The sequence below is a fragment of the Nematostella vectensis genome, chromosome 7 (genome assembly GCF_932526225.1).
Source record: "Nematostella vectensis chromosome 7, jaNemVect1.1, whole genome shotgun sequence".
Classification (NCBI taxonomy): domain Eukaryota; kingdom Metazoa; phylum Cnidaria; class Anthozoa; order Actiniaria; family Edwardsiidae; genus Nematostella; species Nematostella vectensis.
The window spans coordinates 7,816,246-7,838,578 of NC_064040.1; the positions used below are offsets into that span (position 1 = coordinate 7,816,246).

The window sequence follows — 22,333 nt, forward strand, 5'->3', positions numbered from 1 at the left end:
TGTTATAGTGCGACGCGCGCTACCGTGGCCACCAATACAAAGTGTTATAGTGCGACGCACGCTACCGTGGCCACCAATACAAAGTGTTATAGTGAAACGCGCGCTACCGTGGCCACCAATACAAAGTGTTATAGTGCGACGCACGCTACCGTGGCCACCAATACAAAGTGTTATAGTGTGACGCGCGCTAACGTGGTCATCAATACAAAGTGTTATAGTGCGACACGCGCTACCGTGGCCACCAATACAAAGTGTTATAGTGCGACGCACGCTACCGTGGTCACCAATACAAAGTGTTATAGTGCGACACGCGCTACCGTGGCCACCAATACAAAGTGTTATAGTGCGACACGCGCTACCGTGGCCACCAATACAAAGTGTTATAGTGCGACGCGCGCTACCATGGCCACCAATACAAAGTGTTATAGTGCGACACGCGCTACCGTGGCCACCAATACAAAGTGTTATAGTGCGACACGCGCTACCGTGGTCACCAATACAAAGTGTTATAGTGCGACGCGCGCTACCGTGGTCACCAATACAAAGTGTTATAGTGCGACACGCGCTACCGTGGCCACCAATACAAAGTGTTATAGTGCGACGCACGCTACCGTGGTCACCAATACAAAGTGTTATAGTGCGACACGCGCTACCGTGGCCACCAATACAAAGTGTTATAGTGCGACACGCGCTACCGTGGCCACCAATACAAAGTGTTATAGTGCGACAGGCGCTACCGTGGCCACCAATACAAAGTGTTATAGTGCGAAACGCGCTACCGTGGCCACCAATACAAAGTGTTATAGTGTGACGCGCGCTACCGTGGTCACCAATACAAAGTGTTATAGTGCGACACGCGCTACCGTGGCCACCAATACAAAGTGTTATAGTGCGACACGCGCTACCGTGGCCACCAATACAAAGTGTTATAGTGCGACGCGCGCTACCATGGCCACCAATACAAAGTGTTATAGTGTGACATTCGCTACCGAGGCCACCAATACAAAGTGTTATAGTGCGACGTGCGCTACCGTGGCCACCAAGACACCAAGACAAAGTGTTATAGTGCGACGCACGCTACGGTGGCCACCAAGACAAATCGTTATAGTGTGATGCGCTACCGTGGCCACCAATACAAAGTGTTATAGTGCGACGTACGCTACGGTGGCCATCAAGACAAAGTGTTATAGTGCGACGCACGCTACCGTGGCCACCAATACAAAGTGTTATATTGCGACACGCGCTACCGCGGCCACCGATACAAAGTGTTATAGTGCGACGCGCGCTACCGTGGCCACCAATACAAAGTATTATAGTGCGACACGCGCTACCGTGGCCACCAATACAAAGTGTTATAGTGTGACATGCGATACCGTTGCCACCAATACAAAGTGTTATAGTGTGTTACGAAGAGGATTTCTTTGCTTCGCTGGTTGGCTAACGAAGTTCACGTCAACAGCACGTTTCTCGCTTACTTCACAAAAGTGTGAGTTGCTGAAACAAGAAACGAAACATTGGATTTTGCAATCTTACCAGACTCCTTGGGGAAACGTAAAACCAGTGATTTTCTCTTCAGTTCGTTTGTCCTGTGGGAGAAATAAAGAGGAACGTGAGTGATTCTTAGATGTATGAGAAATGTACTGACTGAACAGGGTAGTTGATAGTGCATATCGCGCTAAGGCGGATAAGGTAAATCCGCTCAGCTCGCTCAGCTTAGCAGAACTAATGTTTAGGAAAAGCCAAGACTGTCGACCTTCGGGACCAAGACAAGTGGATTTTAGATTGTTATTGTTTAACTTACTGGCAATGAAAGGCTTTCCCTGTGGTGGTCTTGGCCACCTTTGACTTATTAACTTACTGGCAGAGGGAGGCCTTCATAGAGTGATCTTGGTCGCCCTTGGGCAAAAAAAACGTACTGGTCCAGGAAGGGTAATCTTGGTCATCTTTTACCCATCAACTTACTGGTCAAGGAAGACCTTTCATAGGGGATCTTTGCAACCTTTGACCCATTAACTTACTGGTCCAGGAAGGCTTTACCTAGGGTAATCTTAAACATCTTTTACCCATCAACTTACTGGTCAAGGAAGCCCTTTCATAGGGGATCTTGATCACCTTTGACCCATTAACTTACTGGTCCGTCACCTTTGACCCATTAACTTACTGGTCTAGGAAGGCTTTTCCTAGGGTGATCTTGGTTCCCTCCACCTTAACCAGGTCATCGTTCGGCATGTTGAACTCCTCCTCGGCAACCTGTTCGTCAGTCATGGCGACTGATAGAGATCCTGGGTTCGCCTCTTGGTACAGAGGACAGTTCTTGTTGGTTCGCATATGACCAATCTGACCGCATGCGCCACACTTAAGCTGTAAAGAGAAACGTTTGAAGCTATCAGAGCTGTCATCCCAGCCTATTTTCATGATATAATTTTATACCATCTATGCCAAGTCACATCATTGCATCACTTTTCATGTGGGAGACACGGGTAATCTTTACCTTAATACTTGCGGTAGAAGGGGGTTTCTCTTTCTTCTTTTTCACTGGTTGAAGCTTTTCTTTTTCTTGGTTGCGGCGAATTCTACGAAGCTGCTCCTGGATCCTACAATAAGACAACAGGGTTAAACCCATTTTAATATAGAAATATAATTCCGGTAAATTAGGAGAAACTGCAACAAAGGCTTAAGCCAGCTTTTCACTAACAGAGCCTCTGCGCATCTGAAACTCCCATGAACAGGGTCGTTCTGTGCTGAACCTTCTATCCTTGCATCTCCGTCACTCATTTAATTGTCTTAGTTATCCTTCCCTAAGGGAAAACAGGCCTCAACAGCAAAGTTCTCGTTACCTTCTTTTCTCTCGTCGGATTTCTTCCTTGTGCACCTCGTCCACGCTAGCAAACTGCGCTCTGTGGAAAACAACCCGAAGTAATGATACTGTTGCAGAGAGTATTACCACAAAACAAAGCTCTTTTTTATAACACTTAAAAAAGTGTCAATTGGCACGCCCTCTACGGACTGTTCCTAGAGGTTGATCAATAACACTTTTGTTATTGTTTTGTCCTTTGGAAGAGAAATAATAAAAAAAATAATGTAAAAAAAGAACGCTTCATTTGACAAAATTTAATCGAGAATGTCGCAATAGCTTTCCGAAATTAGCCAAAGAAAATGGATGCTTTCTCACACTTGGTATTTTGCCAAGAGGAGATCATTGCGGCAGACAGACTATTTAAATAACACGTAGAGACACTAACAAGACCAATGTGCATAAGGCAAACCTTATGTTCTTGTCTTTGTTGACGATGCGCAAGTACGCGTCGATCACCGCCTGGTTCTTGACGACCTCACGTCGCGTGAAATCCTGACCCTCATGTGTCTTGAAAACGCGCTGAATCACGAGCTTACGACCGACCTAGTGAACAACGCGATAGTAACGATATTTACGATTGTTACGACAGACACGATTGTTACGATAACGTGACATATTCGAAGTATGTAAAGGAATTTAAGCATTGAAAAAGTTCCACATCCAATCGTTTCTCCTGGCCTTAGACGCTTTATGAGTGAATGCACTGCTAAATGAGTAGTGCTTCTTACATTGGAGGACTCGCAGCTCATTATGGATTGTGAGTCGTCGTCAAAATCCATCGGCTTCTTACTCCCGTCCTTGTACTTGTCCCCTGTAAATAATACAAAATCAAGCGTTTAAAGAAGGCCAATCACGCCGCCATTTTATGCTCCCGCTCAATGCCGAGTCACACAAAGAATTCATTCAGCAAGTAACTGAGAAACTCTTAATCAGTTATCATTTATAAACAGGAACAAAGGATAAGTTGATCGACATGGGATGAGCAAGAAACAATAATAAAAAAAAACATAGGTGAACGTGGTCAGGCAGTGTTCTGCATGGACGTTTGTACTCACCAGACAGTTTGCCATTCTGTTGAGAGAAAAGGGGAGATCCGGTCAGACATAAACCTTGCATACTTTACAAGTAGATCTGAAAGGGTGCAAATCCTAATGCTGGGCAAACTGATCATTTTAATTGGATACATACGACACCAGGGGTGTGGGGATTCTCAGATATCAGCCTTTATGGGATTGTTTGGGTGTAGACAACTTCACAGGTATTTTTGGTGGTTCAATATTGAGATGAGTGTACGATCGGGAACGTATTTTTCTTCAACTCACGATTTTGTACACTCGCTTGTTTGTGAAATTGGTGAAAGGGTAAAACAAACACTTGTATTTGTGGGTACAGAATGCATGTTCGAATATTTTAGGGGTTGTTAGTTTCTCTATTTAATTCATTTTAGTATAGTTTAAGGGCTTTGTGTCCCCCCTGTAAATACGACACAAAGATTGGGTGTGGCACATCTGCATCACAAGGAACTAGGCCTGCATGATCACTGCACGCCAAAACACTGGCCGCGTTGACCCCCCAACCCCACCCTTACCCTGTCACCTGGCTTGTCCTCACTCAGCATTCGCTGCAGCTCTCGTCTCTCAGCTTCCTCCTCCTCATGGGTTAGCTGCAAGAACAATAACGCCACAATTAGTCAGCTCTAACTACAAATAAAGGTAATTTGATTTTGTAGAGGGTATAAGTGAGTCTTTTGACGGATACTTTTTATAGTGTATTTGGGAGACATCAAATTGTGAATTTTGGCCACAATTCCGTTTTTCCAAGGACGTACAAAATTCTTGTATGTCAAAAAGAACATACAAGAACAACGCTACCAAGAGGAATTTTCCCAAATTAGGTTATGGTCTTGTTTTGTACGCTTGTTCAAAATGTGTCGCGTCCAACAGGTGAACGTTGATGAAGCGGGATCTAAAAGAGCCCACCCACAGTTCAAAGAAGGGTTCTTTGTCACATTACATACAACTCCACAGGAAAAACGATAAGAGTGCGTTAGTCTGCTCGTTAACAGTCTAGAATGGCCGTCCCGCATCGTTGTGAAAGCTAACTTATCGTTGTGACAGCTAGGTAGTAAATACCTGGATGGAGGTCTTCTTGTTGGCCAGCATGCTTTCCAGGTTCTTCCCTAACTCATCAATGTCACTCTCCTCCTCGCTACTGCTCGCTTCGTCTGTGGACAGCTCTTCCTTGGATGACAACACCCTACAGATTACATGAGATAAAGAGAAAGCTTAGGCAACACCCTACAGATTACATGAGATAAAGAGAAAGCTCAGACAACACCCTACAGATTACATGAGATAAAGAGAGTCTTGAGACAATACGCAGCTGAGTTAAAAAGATAAAACAAGGTGTAGACAACACCCGACAGATTCCAGGAGATAAAGAGAGATTTCAGACAACAGCCTAAAGATTTCACGAGATAAAGAGAAAGCTAAACAACACCCTGCAGATATCACGAGACAACGAGAGATTTCAGACAACACCCTAAACATTTCACGAGACAAAGAGAAAGTTAAAACAACACCCTAGAGATTCAAGGAGATAAAAAAAATTCAGACAACACTCTACAGATGTCAAAAGATAAAGAGAGGAGTAAGATCTTGCCGGGTGTAAGGGACCTTGAAATAAACGAATGAATGAACCTGTTCTGTAGCTCGAAGATCCTCTGGCACTCCTCCTTGTATCTCTCTTGATGCTCAGCGATCGTGAATCGTGAGCCACGAGCGAACTTGCTCATTCCTGAAAGGAAAACAAGACTTAAACAAAATTCAAGTAACATTGGGTGAGTGATTGAAATAACTCAAAAATAGTATTTAGGAAGTCTGAGTTAGTTAGAAATACAAAGAGATTAAGTTATCCGAGATAGAATTATCACGATCAACTAAAGATAAGAGCAACGAATATAGGGCCCTTTTGGGAGTGACAACAAGTGGGGCTCAGTTTAGAATCACGTAGTACGGTAAGGGCCACTATGCCTGTAGTCAAAAAAGTTCTTATTATCAAACAAGGGATTGATAACCGTGATCTGACAGGAGCGCTTTGGGGAGAGATAGTACGAGTGAGAGGCAAATTACCTTCCTCCCCTGACTTGGCTGCTTCTGTTGACATCGTCCTGACAACGTCAATCACCTCCCACCGAGACAGCTTCTTAATCTAGTGAAAAAAAGGAAGTGAATAAACATGAATAGTTTTTCTTTGAGACAGCTTCCTGATCAGAAAAAAATAAACAAATGGAAAGTGAATTAATATAAATCCTTAGTGCTAAGAGTAGTGCGGCATACAATGGATTCTACCTTCTCATTAAGTACATATTCGAGACAACAAGATAAAAGCGCATATGCATTGTAATAGTCAGAGCATGTCTTCAGTCAAGAGAAGTCGACACTTTGAAACTACCCAAACTTATTGCCTCTTGCATTTATTTCCCATGTTTAGACCTATATTTCCAAGTGACTAGACCTTTGGAAGTACAAAAATAACGAAGAAGACAGTAGTTTTGAACATGTGCGATAACAAACATCACGCAATTCAGATCAAAAAAACGTTAAGGCCTCTAATAGAAATATACAGACCTCTTCGTCTGACACGCCAAAGTCCCGCAGCACTTGTCGGGCCTGCTTGAGGGACAGCCTTCGCAAGTCGGCATCAGTTCCCGTCACTGTCTTCTGTTTGCGGATCTGGGCTGCCTGTGCTGCCGACTCATCCTTTCACAAATAAAAATGCAATTCAAGGCGCCTTCTAGTTTTAGAAACTTTGTTTCTGAGCGTTACTGAGCAATATGAGCATTTACTCAACCCCCAGAGCACACTATACTTAGTTGTCTATGTGTTTAAGGACCGGTCTTGGTTGAAATGGGGGAGGTGGCTGGGTGAGAGAAGGGGAGCATCGTAAAAAGTATTGGTGTGCCCTGACGTACTAAAAGACCATAAGCACCATGATGTATAAACATTCTTGTACCTTGTTTGCCATGGGTTTATTGGGCACCCTGATGTAAGAGAAACCCTCGCCACACCCTGTGGGATCTGCGCTTCCTGTCACTGCCAACTGGCATTTGCCCCGCATGGCAGAGATGAATGCCCGGGTTGTGTTCCACGGGGCCATACGGATCTGGTAGGAGACATAGACTGGTGAGTAAGACACTTTGAGAGATGGGTGGGGCAATGTAGTTTCAAGTGGTGATATAAAGCTTGTCTTTGTATTTTTCAATCTACCCTATTCAGGGTTTAACAGTGGTGTGGTTCACTGATCACATTCAAGGGTTTGTCAGGGTTTTGTCTCATTACAAGAACTACAAACCTCATCATCGATCTTGGAGTTCTCACTGTCATCGTTGTCATCATCACAGGAGAACAAGGATTTTTCGCCATATCCAGCATCCTATGAGAAATAACATGGGTTATGCCAGAGAGTTCAGTAGCAGATCTAGGGGAAGGAAATAACATGGGTTATGCCATAGAGAACAGTAGCAGATCTAGGGGAAGGTTTTTGGTAATAACCCATGTTATTTCTTCTACGAGAAATAACATGGGTTATGCCAAAGAGATCAGTAGCAGATCTAGGGGAAGGTTTTTGGGGTTAACCCTGTTCTTTGGCTGCCAAGAAAATGTGATGTATGCAAAGAAATGCCACAAAGTATATTTCTTTTTGAATGCATGCCCCTACCAAAGAAACACCCTTCAACAGGTAGATTTACCCCTGGAGAAGTCACTTTACATAACCATAGCATGGAGCCAAGTCTACTGGGCCTCCATCCTATGAATTAAAAACAAATGCATGTCCAACCGCCCAAAGAGTCTTTCATCCTATCTGAGGAGAGAGTTTTCTGCCAGGAGACAAACCTGGAGACATTAGCAATTTACTATTGAATGGAGTGGAGAGTGCTTGAGGGCCACATACATTACCTTCAGTTGTTGTTTGGCAGCTAGCACACCACTACTCTAGTGACACTAACACACCACTAGGGGAGGGGATGGGGGTGATTGGGGGCCACATACATTACCTTTAGTCGTTGTTTGGCAGCTAGCACACCACTACTCTAGTGACACTAACACACCACTAGGGGAGGGGATGGGGGTGATTGGGGGCCACATACATTACCTTCAGTCGTTATTTGTCAGCTAGCACACCACTACTCTAGTGACACTAACACACCACTAGGGGAGGGGATGGGGGTGATTGGGGGCCACATACATTACCTTCAGTCGTTGTTCGGCAGCTAGCACACCACTACTCTAGTGACACTAACACACCACTAGGGGAGGGGATGGGGGTGATTGGGGACCACATACATTACCTTCAGTCGTTGTTCGGCAGCTAGCACACCACTACTCTAGCGACACTAACACACCACTAGGGGAGGGGATGGGGGTGATTGGGGGCCACATACATTACCTTCAGTCGTTGTTCGGCAGCTAGCACACCACTACTCTAGCGACACTAACACACCACTAGGGGAGGGGATGGGGGTGATTGGGGGCCACATACATTACCTTCAGTCGTTGTTTGTCAGCTAGCACACCACTACTCTAGTGACACTAACACACCACTAGGGGAGGGGATGGGGGTGATTGGGGGCCACATACATTACCTTCAGTCGTTGTTTGTCAGCTAGCACACCACTACTCTAGTGACACTAACACACCACTAGGGGAGGGGATGGGGGTGATTGGGGGCCACATACATTACCTTTAGTCGTTGTTTGGCAGCTAGCATGCCACTACTCTAGCGACACTAACACACCACTAGGGGAGGGGATGGGGGTGATTGGGGGCCTCATACATTACCTTCAGTCGTTGTTCGGCAGCTAGCACACCACTACTCTAGTGACACTAACACACCACTAGGAGAGGGGATGGGGGTGATTGGGGGCCACATACATTACATTCAGTCGTTGTTTGGCAGCTAGCACACCACTACTCTAGCGACACTAACACACCACTAGGGGAGGGGATGGGGGTGATTGGGGGCCACATACATTACCTTCAGTCGTTGTTCGGCAGCTAGCACACCACTACTCTAGCGACACTAACACACCACTAGGGGAGGGGATGGGGGTGATTGGGGGCCACATACATTACCTTCAGTCGTTGTTCGGCAGCTAGCACACCATTACTCTAGCGACACTAACACACCACTAGGGGAGGGGATGGGGGTGATTGGGGGCCACATACATTACCTTCAGTCGTTGTTTGTCAGCTAGCACACCACTACTCTAGTGACACTAACACACCACTAGGGGAGGGGATGGGGGTGATTGGGGGCCACATACATTACCTTCAGTCGTTGTTCGGCAGCTAGCATGCCGTAGTAGGCACACCACTACTCTAGTGACACTAACACACCACTAGGGGAGGGGATGGGGGTGATTGGGGGCTACATATATTACCTTCAGTCGTTGTTTGTCAGCTAGCACACCACTACTCTAGTGACACTAACACACCACTAGGGGAGGGGATGGGGGTGATTGGGGGCCACATACATTACCTTTAGTCGTTGTTTGGCAGCTAGCACACCACTACTCTAGTGACACTAACACACCACTAGGGGAGGGGATGGGGATGATTGGGGGCCGCATACATTACCTTCAGTCGTTGTTCGGCAGCTAGCATGCTGTAGTAGGCACATGCCTGCTCTGGCGACACCAGTGCCCTCATTTCTTCCTCTGCTGGTAGCCGGAAGTCACTCTTCAATACCCACCAATTACAGCAGTCCCCTGAGAAACAAAAACGCCTGCCTTAAAGAAGCCACAAAAAATTTATGTCTAGTATTTCATTCATTTTTTTTTTACATTTCAATTTTCAACACATTTCTTTTAAAATTTCTGTCCCATGGGGTGAGGAAAGGGGGGGGGCATTGGCCCCCTGCACCCCTTTGGATCCGCCATTGTTTTCAAATGTACACAAGTTACTTGCACTAAGAATCATGTGACTTTTTAACAAGACAAAATAAACAAACAAATGGATACACCTGTCATGCCTGAGAGCGATGGAAAAAAAAAGAATAACATCTATCATTAAAAATAAGCCTTTTTCAACAAATTTCTAGCTGATTCATGAGCGCTGTATAAGTTGCTTTTTGTTGTTGTTATTTTCCCGCTAAAAGCTGGAGCGAACACTGTTTGCCACCTAAAAAGTAACATATATATTAGTGCAAGTCGCCTATAACAATTAATAGCTTCTTCTAAGCTCGATTGTGCGGCTCCTTTTTCTACCTGTGCGTTTAAAGTCAGCACACAGCTTCAGCCTTTTGCGTATACTGCTCTCCGAGTGAGCTGGGAAAGCCTTTTTGATGTCATCCATCTTGATACGGCGCGGATCATCCTGACTTTTCCAGAACAGCCGATAGATGAAGATCTGCACAAGATATAACAAAAACACAGCTGTCGAACACTCTGCATAACAAATCAATGACTAAAAAGACATATGGATTTTTAAGGAGACAGACAATTAAAAAAACTCAAGTTCCCCAGACATGGATTTGTTTTGATTATGCTTACTTAATAAAAAGGTCAAAAACAAAAAAGGCACTGCAGGTTACAAAAAATCATACCAATGTAACCAAGTCAAATTAACAACCCATCCAAAGATCTTAGTCAATCACAAATTTTATAATATTTTGCACTAAGAAGCAAGTATAAAATACTCTGCATTGTCTTACCTGGAGAAAATCCCTTGCATGGATGTTAGCCTTTTTAGAGTTGGGACCTGGGACCTCAAACTTTGGGCACTGCTGACCAATTGTAAATATAGTGCCGATCTCACGAATGTAGTACCTGAAAAAGGAATGTGTTATGGGGTTGTTCCATCATTAGACTATGATACTATTGATAAAATAGGCCCTGGGACCACAATTTTTGGCAATCATTATCCATGCTAGATTAAGTGCCAATCTCACAAATGCTCCAAAAGCTAAATATTTAATGAGATATGTTACTATTCCAGCATCGAACTACAATACTACTGATACAACAGTACTTGCTAAATATATGTATGATGGCCTATGTTTTCTTCTATTTTTATTTCTCTTAAAAAAAATAATGTAACTTCCCTTTTCTTATAAACATATAATTCAAACAGAAAATGTATGATAGCTGTATAATATGTTGTTGATTTTTATTAGACTGCTTTGGCTTGGCTAGCATTGCTATTTGCAGATAAGCCTTCCCACATCGTAAATTAAAGTCTGAAATCTGAAGTTTCAAGGATTTTTCTCATTCCTTGATTAACAAAACCATATCTTTAGTAATGTTTGAGATTATTATACCACAAATTATGGGAAATCTAATAATACAATCAATAACTGGTCACCTACAAACAATTCAAGAGCACATCTTGCACTTCTGATTGCAGTTCTTACCCAGATGGCATCCTGATAATTAAGAAGTCTGTTGTTGGCATTTCATGCTCATAGATTGGGGCACGGAATAAGTTGTTTTCTAGAGCCTAAAAATAATAAGATGTAATTATAGTGAGTTCTAATTTTTAGCATGTAAATTAAAGACTTGAACTTTTAGTTTAGCTTGAGAAGAACATAAATGAAATTACTTTAGAGTTGAGTGAAAACAGGTGAAATTGGGATTTCTTTCAGGTGTGATGCTGGTTCTATTCATTGAAAAATGTGTATCCCTTATGTGATTTAGTTTGTCTAACCAAAGACCCATGTTTTTTGTACCTGAAGAGATTCTCCCGGCTTGAGGTGTCCAAGGAAAGGAGACATCTGATGGACAGGGACGGGTTCGCCAAACTTGTAATCAGGAATACTGTCATCCTTGCCAGGTTTCTAAGAAAACAAGGAATAGTTTACAAAGTTTCTAAGAAAAGATGCTTTACTTTAGAGTTAAAGAAAATGCTGGTGAAATGTGTACTTTACAGCACCTCAAAAAATGCAAACAGCACCAAGACTGCTGGGGCAACAAAGTTGTTTTTTTTTTACGAAAAAGCAACAGTGTAGTATTTATAAACAAATCTATAATATTTATAACATTTTTGTTTTCACTAAAATTACTGACATCCTATTATATACTAAAACTGATAACAAATAGCATCATAATTCTTAGAAGAACCATGTTCTAGTTTGCTGTTTGTCTGCTGTGTATAATTATCAAGTCCTACAACATTGCCTCACTCGTTTGTGGTAGTTCCTGATGCGTGTGTTCATCCCAACAGCCATGATAAGTGCAGGATGTTCTTCACAGTACTCCAGCAGGACCAGCTTGCCATCCATCCCTGTTAGATCACTGGGTGTTCTCATGAAGAACATCTCGCCTCCACCTGAAGCTAGACGCTCTTTCTCACGCTCCTAGGATGGAACAAAATTTGGTTATACTGGGAATAGGAAAGTTATTCTACCACCTGGAGCTAGTGATTATCTGTTACCACAAACTGATCCTACAGTAGAAGGAACCCTTTATGCTCATAGACCTGTAGGTTGTGAAAAACAATTCACAACGGTGTCATAAATTTGATCTGGGACTTTTGCACAAGAAAATAATGGATGTCCCAAAACGATTTCAGAGCTTTCAGTAACAGAAATTTTCATAACCAAAAAAATAATAAGAAATGTAGACTATGTAACAGCTTGATTCACTTTCAGAAACACGTGCAGCTAGGAAAGGCGACAAGCTGTAGTTAATTTTTGCACATCATTCAAATGGGGCTGGACCAATGATGAGAGCAGGCCCCAGGCCTAGAGTGCAGTAATAGACAGAAATAATATTTCAGCACATTAATAAAGCTGAATGACAAAATAGTGAACTCCTACATTGCCTTCTCTGTAAATTATGCTTACACTAAATGTTTATTCAAAGGTTTTCAATATTGTCAGTTGAATTCTTGAAAAATCTGTATAATATTGTATGTCCTACCCTCGCTTTCTTCTTGATGTGTTTCAGCAGCCCATACACAACATGCCGGCCTGGTTTAGCAACTGGACCATGTGGAGGCTTCTTCAGAGGGGGCTTGTGGAAGTGCCGCAAGTCTTGAGGAGACATATAGGTTGGGAAGTATGGCCGTTGGAGCTCAATCGCAGGAAGGGAGTGCTAAAACACAATGTGTTTTGATTATATCTCATAGAAAATAGCATTATCCATAGATGGTTTTATGCCTTAAAAATAGAACTGGGACACTTTAATAGTATGGTAGGATGGATTGAATCCCATGGAGATTCAAGTGGATTTAGTTAAATACTAAAATTTACATCTTACATATGTATTCACATTGATTTGAGGCAGTTAAAGATCTTTTTAAGTCCAAAGAAATGTAAGCAGTTTTTTTAGAGGCTAATGCTATAGCAGAATCAAATTAAATCAATTTGCAAAGCAACCATAATGATATTGATCAAAGAAAGAATTCTTCAAGACGCACATGGTTCATGTTTTATCCCAAGTTAGTTACATTGTATGTTTGAGGCCATTTCTTGCTCCTTTTTGCCAACTGTCAGGTACAGCATTCAAACAATGTTTCCTTTGCTCTTTTCCAGCATATTTAAGGTTTAAAACAGGTTCAAGGAAGAGTTTTTATTCTAAATTCATGCTAAAGCTTCCCAAGCGTGCGATCCAAGATTGTAGCTGACAAATGATAAGATTGTCAAGATGGGATTTAAAGTTTGAGAAAAACCTAGAACAACAACAACCGCAAATCTGCATACTATACCGCTTGGCAAAGGTTTCCTCACGAGTAACGAAATGTGTCTTACACAATGCTTATGAGTCCCTTTTGGGAGCGAAAACAAATCCCAGAACCCTTTTGGGGGAAGGGCGCATATTGTCTTTTGGGGCAAAGCATAAAGCTATTTCAAATGAATCACCACAAAAATGTATACCCCAATCTCTTATGGATGCAAGGACATCCATTTGAGGACTTTGATTTTCTGATTTTTGCGTATTATTCATTTAGTCTTCCAATATACTTATATTTATATGTTGGAAATAAAATAAAATTTGTTGATTTTGAATTTATGAGTTTGTCTTTTTGTGTTTAAATAATGAGAATCTAATACATGCTGAATTAATTACAGTAGCCACATGCACGTATTGCAGGCCTTTTTATTGCATGCTTTGCTTAAGAAGGAATAATGGCACAAAGAAAAGCAGATGGCAATTTGGGAAAGTCTATTGTTGGACAGACGTGATTGTAAAATATACAGATCCTTCTAGGAAAAATATGTAGCTTTAAAAAAAACAATATAACTTCATCTGACAAGCTCATAAATAGATACTGCTTTCATACATTCCTGAAAGGCCTGCTCAGAAACAGTACATGTTGCGATGAAAAATGTTCTCAAAACGCAGTAAAATGAATATCTCTTACGTGATTGTAAAATATACAGATCCTTCTAGGAAAAATATGTAGCTTTAAAAAAACAATATAACTTCATCTGACAAGCTCATAAATAGATACTGCTTCCATACATTCCCGAAAGGCCTGCTCAGAAACAGTACATGTTGCGATGAAAAAATGTTCTCAAAACGCAGTAAAATGAATATCTCATCCAGCTTCCCTCTTGTGACATTAAACAATGGAAAAATTTTGGTTCCTTCATAAGTTCCCTTACAGCCCAATTAAAACTGTTTACTACAAACAAATATGCCACACCACATACCTGTACAAGATTGGAGCCTAAAGTTGCTTCTAGAGAGCTTTCAACGTTGGCTGCAAAATCAAACAAGATTAAACTTAGCAAGCAATGCATTCATTTTCACTGGCAACTATTTATAAACTGTTTGGCCAGAAAAATAGGTATTCATTTTTTGTCATGACCCAAAAAGTTGATTGTTATTCAGGATGATTGTTTATGCTTATATATACTACTGTACATATAAAAAATTAGGGTTCCCTTTACTTTAGTTTAATATAGTTGTGTTTTAGCCATTTGAGACAAATATTTCAAGATTCAGTAAATGCTGAATAAATAAAAAAAATAGATTTCTGTGAGAAAGAGAACAGAAAATGGCATAATACCAGACCTGTGGGAATCCCACAACACACTCTAGGAAGCGTCAAGGTTGAATGACACACTTTTCAGTACCACTCAGAGCAACCGGCTCCCAAAGTGTGAAAGAAAATAATAATCATTAAAGTAGTGATGATAGAAATGAAGTCATTCTTACTGTGTTTAGTGCTGTAATAGACATCATTAGAAATGTTAAACATGTTGCTGGATTCCTCCTTGTTATCGTCCTGCTAAGGAAAAGACAGGCTTTATGCCTATTGATACACAGATTGACAGACAAAACATCATATAGATGGACAGACAAAAGGGCAGGCAAATGGATAGACAGACAGAAAGAGGAAAGGACAGATAGGCAGAGGTGGATAGATGGAAAGACAGATGAAAGGACAGATGGACGGACAGACATTAAGATGTACATTTGGATGGATAACAGGCAGCAAGACAAATGGACATACAGTACAGACAAATTAATGGGCACAGGAGTAATGAACAGACAGAAGGATAGAGAGACAGACGAACACATACAGATGGACAGACATACAAGCCATCAACCAGATGGGATGAACCCAAAAATGCATAAACAGATGGTTGAACAAACACCATTAGTCGCAGTATGTACCTCTTCATCATCATCATTCTTGTTGTTCTTTCCAAGCAATAACTTTGACTTCTTGGTTTCCTAAAAAAAATTGTAAGAATAAAAACAGATATCAAAACATGTACGACATGGGTTGTTAATACCATCTACTTTACAATACTGTACAATACTGGGCATGTCTGTGAGAAAGAGAACAGAAAATGGCATAATACCAGACCTGTGGGAATCCCACAACACGCTCTAGGAAGCGTCAAGGTTGAATGACACACTTATCAGTACCACTCAGAGCAACCGGCTTCCAGAATGTACACTGGATTTGATAAATAACACCATCCCTTTGTAATACACATGACTTGAAGCTTAAAATGTCCCTTTAAACAACACACCAGGTTTAAAGCAAGAGAACAAATAGTCACATTCATGATAAGATGTTTTTTCTAAATATTACTGAACTAACTTGGTTGAAAACAAGTGACAAGATTAAAATATCCTTGAATTATTAGAAATCATAATGCCAAATATCCAAATATCTGGAAATAGGGGGCAGTGGTCTGCTCAGCGCATCCCTAGATCTGCCCCGGGTGTGAGACTAGAACTGGGTGACTAAAGTTTCAAAACTGGTAGCAAATGTGGGCTTAAAAAACATGAATTTTGAGTCCAGATACAGAAGAAGAGAGAAGAGGTGCATGTTATACTGAACCTTTTTCGGTGTGGTGGATGTACTGGAGTTCTTGTCTTCAGGGTACTTATCTTCTGGGATTCCAAGAATAATGTTCTCATCATTCGGATCAAGCTGCATGACAGTGGGGGAGGGGATCTGTGGCATGGCCTACATCAATCAACAGAAAAGACATGTAAAACATGCATATACTGTAAGAAACTGATCCATAAGAATTAGAAAAAAATCCCCATACAAGCAAGAACTATTCTAAGATTTTGAAAAAAACTTGTTTAGTTTTAATTTATTTTTTAAATAAAAAATTCATCAAAGGAAACAAAAGGCAGCAAAATAGCAGGGTGTGACATAAAATTATGAAAAAATGCATTATCAAATATTCTCGTAACAATACCAATAATAAATAAGTGTTAACTGTCTCACAAAAGTTTGAGTAAATAAGACCCTCCTAGCTTAAAATCACAGTGAGCAGATGAGGAGGTTGGCTCACCTGGGTAGGAGGTTTGGTACCTATAGGTTCATATTTACACGTTTTTACTGTAGCAAAATTCCAGGTAGTGGAATGGTAGCTAAGAAGCAAGTCTTTTCAAATAAGTGCTCTACACTGCATGTGAATTGTTAACCAATCAGTTTGCGTATATGTATATGTGCATCTACAAAATTCCTGTGTACAATGTCTGTGAGAAAGAGAAAAGGAATTGGCATAATGCCAGACCTGTGGGAATCCCACAACACACTCTTGGAAGCGTCAAGGTTGAATGACACACTTATCAGTACCACTCAGAGCAACCGGCTCCCAAACTATAATTGTTAAATACTATTCTATTTCCATATGATACATAAACTGCACATCCCACCCCCCAGCAAATCCTAGGTATGTGCATGAATGGTATAACAACCTCCCAGTACAAATGGCCATGGTACCCTCATGCCACACACATCCTGTTTCACATATTTGCACCCCAGCAGCACAACTGCAAACCTTTTGGAGAACTGCAAATCTCCAACCCAAGTTGGCAATAAAACTAGAATCACTCTAGAAATAGCTATTCAATGATTCTAACTTGGTAACTTTTAGCAGTACTGTGTGGGCCTTTTGCTGGATGCAGCCGCCCATTTGCCCATGCCCTATACTTGTGAGCCCCAGATTATCTTGTCCTCTTCCCCCCTGCGCACACCCATTTGTCCACGCCCTATACTTGTGAGTCCCAGATTATCTTGTCCCCCCCTCTGCGCACACCCATTTGTCACACCCTATACTTGTGAGTCCCAGATAATCTTCTCCTCCTCCCCCCTGCGCACACCCATTTGTCACACCCTATACTTGTGAGTCCCAGATAATCTTGTCCTCCTGCCCCCTGCGCACACCCATTTGTGACACCCTATACCTGTGAGTCCCAGATTATCTTGTCCTCCTCCCCCCTGCGCATACCCATTTGTCACACCCTATACCTGTGAGTCCCAGATAATCTTGTCCTCCTCCCCCTGCGCACACCCATTTGTCACACCCTGCACTTGTGAGTCCCAGATAATTTTGTCCTCCTCCCCCCTGCGCACACCCATTAGCCACGCCCTATACCTGTGAGTCCTAGATAATCCTGTCCTCCTCCCCCTGCGCACACCCATTAGCCACGCCCTATACCTGTCAGTCCTAGATAATCTTGTCCTCCTCCCCCCTGAGCACACCTATTTGCACAGCCTATACTTGAGTCCCAGATAATCTTGTCCTCTTCCCCCCTGCGCACACCCATTTTCCACACCCTATACCTGTGAGTCCCAGATAATCTTGTCTTCCCAGTTGCAGTAGACCAGGTCATCATTATCGACTGGGAAGATCGAGTACCATTTGGACGGCTTCTTTGGCTGGTTACTGCCCACTCCTGGCTTGTTTGTGTTGACTGGAACCATGGAGTTAATGTTGCTTTTGATGGCGGCACCTGTGTTCTTGAGAAATGTGTCTAGGCCTGGATGCTTTATACCTGAAAAGGACAACAAGTACCTGAACTAACAATTCTAAACATGCAAAATCACTTTGCACTACCGTAATGAGCCCTCGAAATACTGGGGCATGAATCTGAGACAAGAAAACTGGGGGGCACAGTCATGCCCCTAATGGTCTTTTTTATTATTTTAGAAAAAAAAAACTAGCCCAGGCTATGGCATTGCTTTTACTATAACTACATCAACATCAAATACTTAGATCAACAAAAAATAATAATAATGATAAATTTGTCATCCTAACCACCCTCCCCTGAGAGTAAGAACAACATGGTGGAGTTGCACATAAAAAAATCATTTTACTTACTAATATTTTTAGATAAAAAATGCATCAAAGGAAACAAAAAGGCAGCAAAATAGCAGGGTGTGACATAAAATTATAAAAGTTGAGAAAAATGCATTATCAAATATTCTTGTAACAATACCAATAATTAATTAGTGTTGTATCACAAAATTGTGAGTAAATAAGACCCTATTAGCTTGAAATCACAGTGAGCACATGAGGAGGTTGGCTCACCTGGGTAGGAGCTTTGGTATCTATAGGTTCATATATACAAGTTGAAAAACAACTCAACCATGCAGTGATGCACCAACTCAAACACCAAATGACTTATGGAACACAGTTTGGGTGAAAACATCAGTTTTTGCAGAGGGTTGAAAAACCAGAGAACCCTGAAAAACCTTAGATCTAAGGAAGTGTTCATTAATTACACCTAGGGGGGGGGGGAAGATTTTCACTCAAGACACCTTAAAATTTCATTGTAAACATTTTTTACTGTGCCCCCCCCCCTTACAGAACCCCAAAATTATCTTTCTTTTTCCCTTAGAGGACCTTTTTTTGGAGCCCCCCCCCCCTCGGTGTATTAATGAACACTCCCTAAGGCAAGAACAAACTAACTTAACCCATGTCAGAATGTAAAATCACTCCAGAAACCGGAAACAGTTGTGAGAGAGGCACAGACACTGCTTTCAAAATTTTTCCACACTGGCTTTCACTAACATTAACATCATTAATAATAACATTACCTAGTTGGTTTAGTAGGGCCTGTTGTTGGTTGGCGTATGCCTGGGCTGTCCTGGTTGACCCTGTTGGTATCCAGCCCGCCCTGGCCATTGCCTGTATGTTTGGTTTAACATCCTCTGGTGACCAGATTATGTCATCTTCCCAGTTCACCTGAGATACCATGTGGAAACAATCATCTGGTGGTAAGTCAAGGGGTGACGACGGCTCTCCCTCATCTTTCTCCTAGGAAAAGAAAATAGCATCCTCATTCTACAAACATATGGTGAGACAGATACAGTATCATGTACAGCCAGAGTGTACGCCGAAGCTCTGCTGGCTACTTCACGTTTTATTGCTAACTACTTTGATGCTCAAAAGAAATAGAAGAGCTAAATTTGCAAGCAACTACTTCCGCACATTTTGACAGCCCTGCTAATTATACAGTAGTTTATCAGTAATAAAGTGCTTTTTTATTCTCTCTTTCTGCATGTAAAGGACAACTTTATCGCTTCAATTTAAACCTTATAATTTCTTCTTTTGTGCTTTTAAAGTGTTTGTAAGGCTCATAATATTTTGAAACATGACCATAGAGAACAATAGAGATCAATAAATTTTAATCATTATCACTATCTAAAAAAACATTATTTTATAAAGAAAGGACAAAAGTATTGATACTGTAACTTTGCTGAGTATGTACAAATATTCAAATATACATATGTATTTATGATTTCTGGCTGCATCTAAAAAATTTCCAAACTGAGTTACCAACCTCTTTGACTCTAAATCCATAATCCAAATCTGATCCATCCTCACTCACACCTAGCATCTCATACCACAGGGCCGCAGGGCCGTACCGCCACTCACAAGCCCGATTTGCCTCTTCGTATTCTGCTGCGTTAGATGCATTCATCTCTGCCGCATTACGCAGCTCTTCTTCCGTAGGCTCCCATGGTGCCATGAGTTTGTCCTAAAAAAGTAAAATTAACTGCATTGTAGTTTGCTACTGTTGTACTGTAAACTCAATCTTTGATGAACAGGGTTGTCCCAAAATTTGTAGCCTGGCTGGTTAGTTAAAAATGTTCAATAATTCATCCAGCTTTCAACTGTTTACTGGGCAGCAAAATCCCCTGGTAGGCAGTGCTTAAGATCATGTTCAGATCTGTTTGGTAGAACTTTGCACCATTTGTATTTACAGTTGCTGAAAGCGGTGTTGTAGTTCATCACTGCTCTGTTTAGTACATAATGTATTTACAGAAGTAAAAAAAAATCCAGGTGTTTTGACGTTATCAGTTTTCTAAAGCAATACCTGCAGTTAATGTCTGTGAGAAAGAGAACAGGAGATGGCATAATGCCAGACCTGTGGGAATCCCACAACACACTCTAGGAAGCGTCAAGGTTGAATGACACACTTTTCAGTACCATTCAGAGCAACCGGCTCCCAAGATATTAACCACTTTTTAACTAATCGTGAGGTCTGTACGGAGGAATATCAGACCGAGGTCTTGAATGTACTGCCCCAAAGCCACAGGTACAACATACTGTAAAAATAGACCTTGGAGAATAGATGTTGGTTTAAAGAGCCCTTCAAACTTAAAAAGAAGAATGATCTGTGGGCCCAAATAAATGCAAAGCAAAGTAAAAAAAAGGTTTACTTGGTTTTATTAACTGTTCAGCTAGATTGCATTGTTGTTACAAGCAATGTGATATATAAATTCAACTCTATGGGCTATTTATTTCTATTTTCACCTTTTGGAAGCTACAGGAGGAGGTGCTATGGATCCAAACAATGAGAAAGAAAGCTGTTTGGTGTGAAACTCCATTGTATGTAGAGAACAAACTTTTGAGGTAAAAGAAAACACCAAACACTTTGTGCTGCTTTATAGTGATTTGATGGAAATATTGTAATTACAAAGAAGCTTCAGACTCTTTAGGGTATTGCACCCCTCGTTATTTATTCTTTTGTTTGTTTGTCCAATATAAATAAGCTTTGTATTTCTTGGCTATCGGTGACGACTCATCAGACTGTTATTCTTCTTGTCAAAATTTTCTTGTCAGGATCTTGTCAACTTCTAAGACCTGTTTCTTTTTTTTATGGTGCAAACTCACTCGGCTATGTAAACAAAGCCCGCTGCAAAAAAATATCCAAAACTGCCCACGGCTAATATTGTAGGATTCCAGCCCGCTCAACAGCCAATTAAAGTGTGTGTACTATTGTAGCCAGATAATAATACTGGTTATTATGTCATAAAATAGACCCCTACATATACCCTTGAAAATATCACATTTCAGACAAAAAGAAATTCTACTCAATTCTGTACACAGTGCTGTAACTACCTCATCATCCGACATGCAATCTTCAGGGCGTGGCAGGGGAGGGGTAGAGGGGCGGATGGGGTTCGCTGGGACATCCTCTTCGCCATGCTTTTTCTTCTTCTTCTTTCTCCTTTTTGCATTACGCCATTGTTGGGGAAGTGAAGAGGATTTGCTGGGTCCAAACAGCCGACTGAATCGTAGCACTTTGCCAGGTTTGAACTCAGGAAATAGTTCGGTGACAGTCTGCCCCTTGGATGTTCGCAGCAGCCTGTCTTCAACTTTTATGGCTTGATGGAATGAAAAACAGAGTCAATAATCAATTTTCATTATTATATCAGAGAATTATTTTAATCACAAGCAGAGGTGCCATTATTACCTTTGTCATCATTTGTAAAAACACAATCATCAACACCAAAATCACGACCACAAATAACATCACTAGCACAACCACCATCACCGACAGAACTAACATTATAATCAAAACCATCACCACTATTATCACAACCACAACCACCACCACCAGCACCACCACCACCACCACCACCACCACCTCCAACACCAACACAATATCCATAATCACCATCACCATCGCCACCACCATCGCCACCACCATCACCACCACCATCACCACCGCCACCACCACCGCCATCTCCAAAATCACTACCACCGCCACCACCATCACCATCACCACCGCCATCTCCAAAATCACTATCACTACCACCACCACCACCATCGCCATCACCACCACAACCACCACCATTGCCATCACTACCACCACCACCATAGGCATCACTACCACCACCATCACCATGAACATCGCCATCACTACTACCACCACCACCACCACACACTATCACTACAAACACCAGAATAATAATCATA

At 41.7% G+C, this 22,333-nt stretch overlaps 1 protein-coding gene across 2 annotated transcripts in view; it reads right to left on the minus strand.

The window, feature by feature from the left end:
* Window positions 1–22,333, minus strand: part of LOC5520802 (transcription initiation factor TFIID subunit 1) — a 36,557-nt gene that overhangs the window by 7,113 nt on the left and 7,111 nt on the right. Inside the window, exons 6-34 of one of the 2 annotated variants that reach the window (XM_048729873.1) lie at window positions 21,473–21,738; window positions 19,908–20,105; window positions 19,162–19,381; window positions 17,905–18,116; window positions 16,162–16,290; window positions 15,483–15,542; window positions 15,021–15,090; window positions 14,513–14,562; window positions 12,777–12,950; window positions 12,038–12,211; window positions 11,585–11,692; window positions 11,270–11,355; window positions 10,571–10,685; window positions 10,125–10,266; window positions 9,496–9,626; window positions 7,211–7,291; window positions 6,872–7,021; window positions 6,487–6,618; window positions 5,989–6,067; window positions 5,557–5,653; window positions 4,990–5,113; window positions 4,446–4,520; window positions 3,913–3,928; window positions 3,586–3,668; window positions 3,267–3,400; window positions 2,838–2,897; window positions 2,492–2,594; window positions 2,162–2,361; window positions 1,534–1,586 (exon numbers count right to left, since the gene is read on the minus strand). In XM_048729873.1, coding sequence (XP_048585830.1) covers window positions 1,534–1,586; window positions 2,162–2,361; window positions 2,492–2,594; window positions 2,838–2,897; window positions 3,267–3,400; window positions 3,586–3,668; window positions 3,913–3,928; window positions 4,446–4,520; window positions 4,990–5,113; window positions 5,557–5,653; window positions 5,989–6,067; window positions 6,487–6,618; window positions 6,872–7,021; window positions 7,211–7,291; window positions 9,496–9,626; window positions 10,125–10,266; window positions 10,571–10,685; window positions 11,270–11,355; window positions 11,585–11,692; window positions 12,038–12,211; window positions 12,777–12,950; window positions 14,513–14,562; window positions 15,021–15,090; window positions 15,483–15,542; window positions 16,162–16,290; window positions 17,905–18,116; window positions 19,162–19,381; window positions 19,908–20,105; window positions 21,473–21,738 — 3,522 coding nt within the window. Of the gene's footprint in view, window positions 1–1,533; window positions 1,587–2,161; window positions 2,362–2,491; window positions 2,595–2,837; window positions 2,898–3,266; window positions 3,401–3,585; window positions 3,669–3,912; window positions 3,929–4,445; window positions 4,521–4,989; window positions 5,114–5,556; window positions 5,654–5,988; window positions 6,068–6,486; window positions 6,619–6,871; window positions 7,022–7,210; window positions 7,292–9,495; window positions 9,627–10,124; window positions 10,267–10,570; window positions 10,686–11,269; window positions 11,356–11,584; window positions 11,693–12,037; window positions 12,212–12,776; window positions 12,951–14,512; window positions 14,563–15,020; window positions 15,094–15,482; window positions 15,543–16,161; window positions 16,291–17,904; window positions 18,117–19,161; window positions 19,382–19,907; window positions 20,106–21,472; window positions 21,739–22,333 lie in introns of both variants that reach the window. The other variant, XM_048729872.1, reaches the window with a different exon arrangement.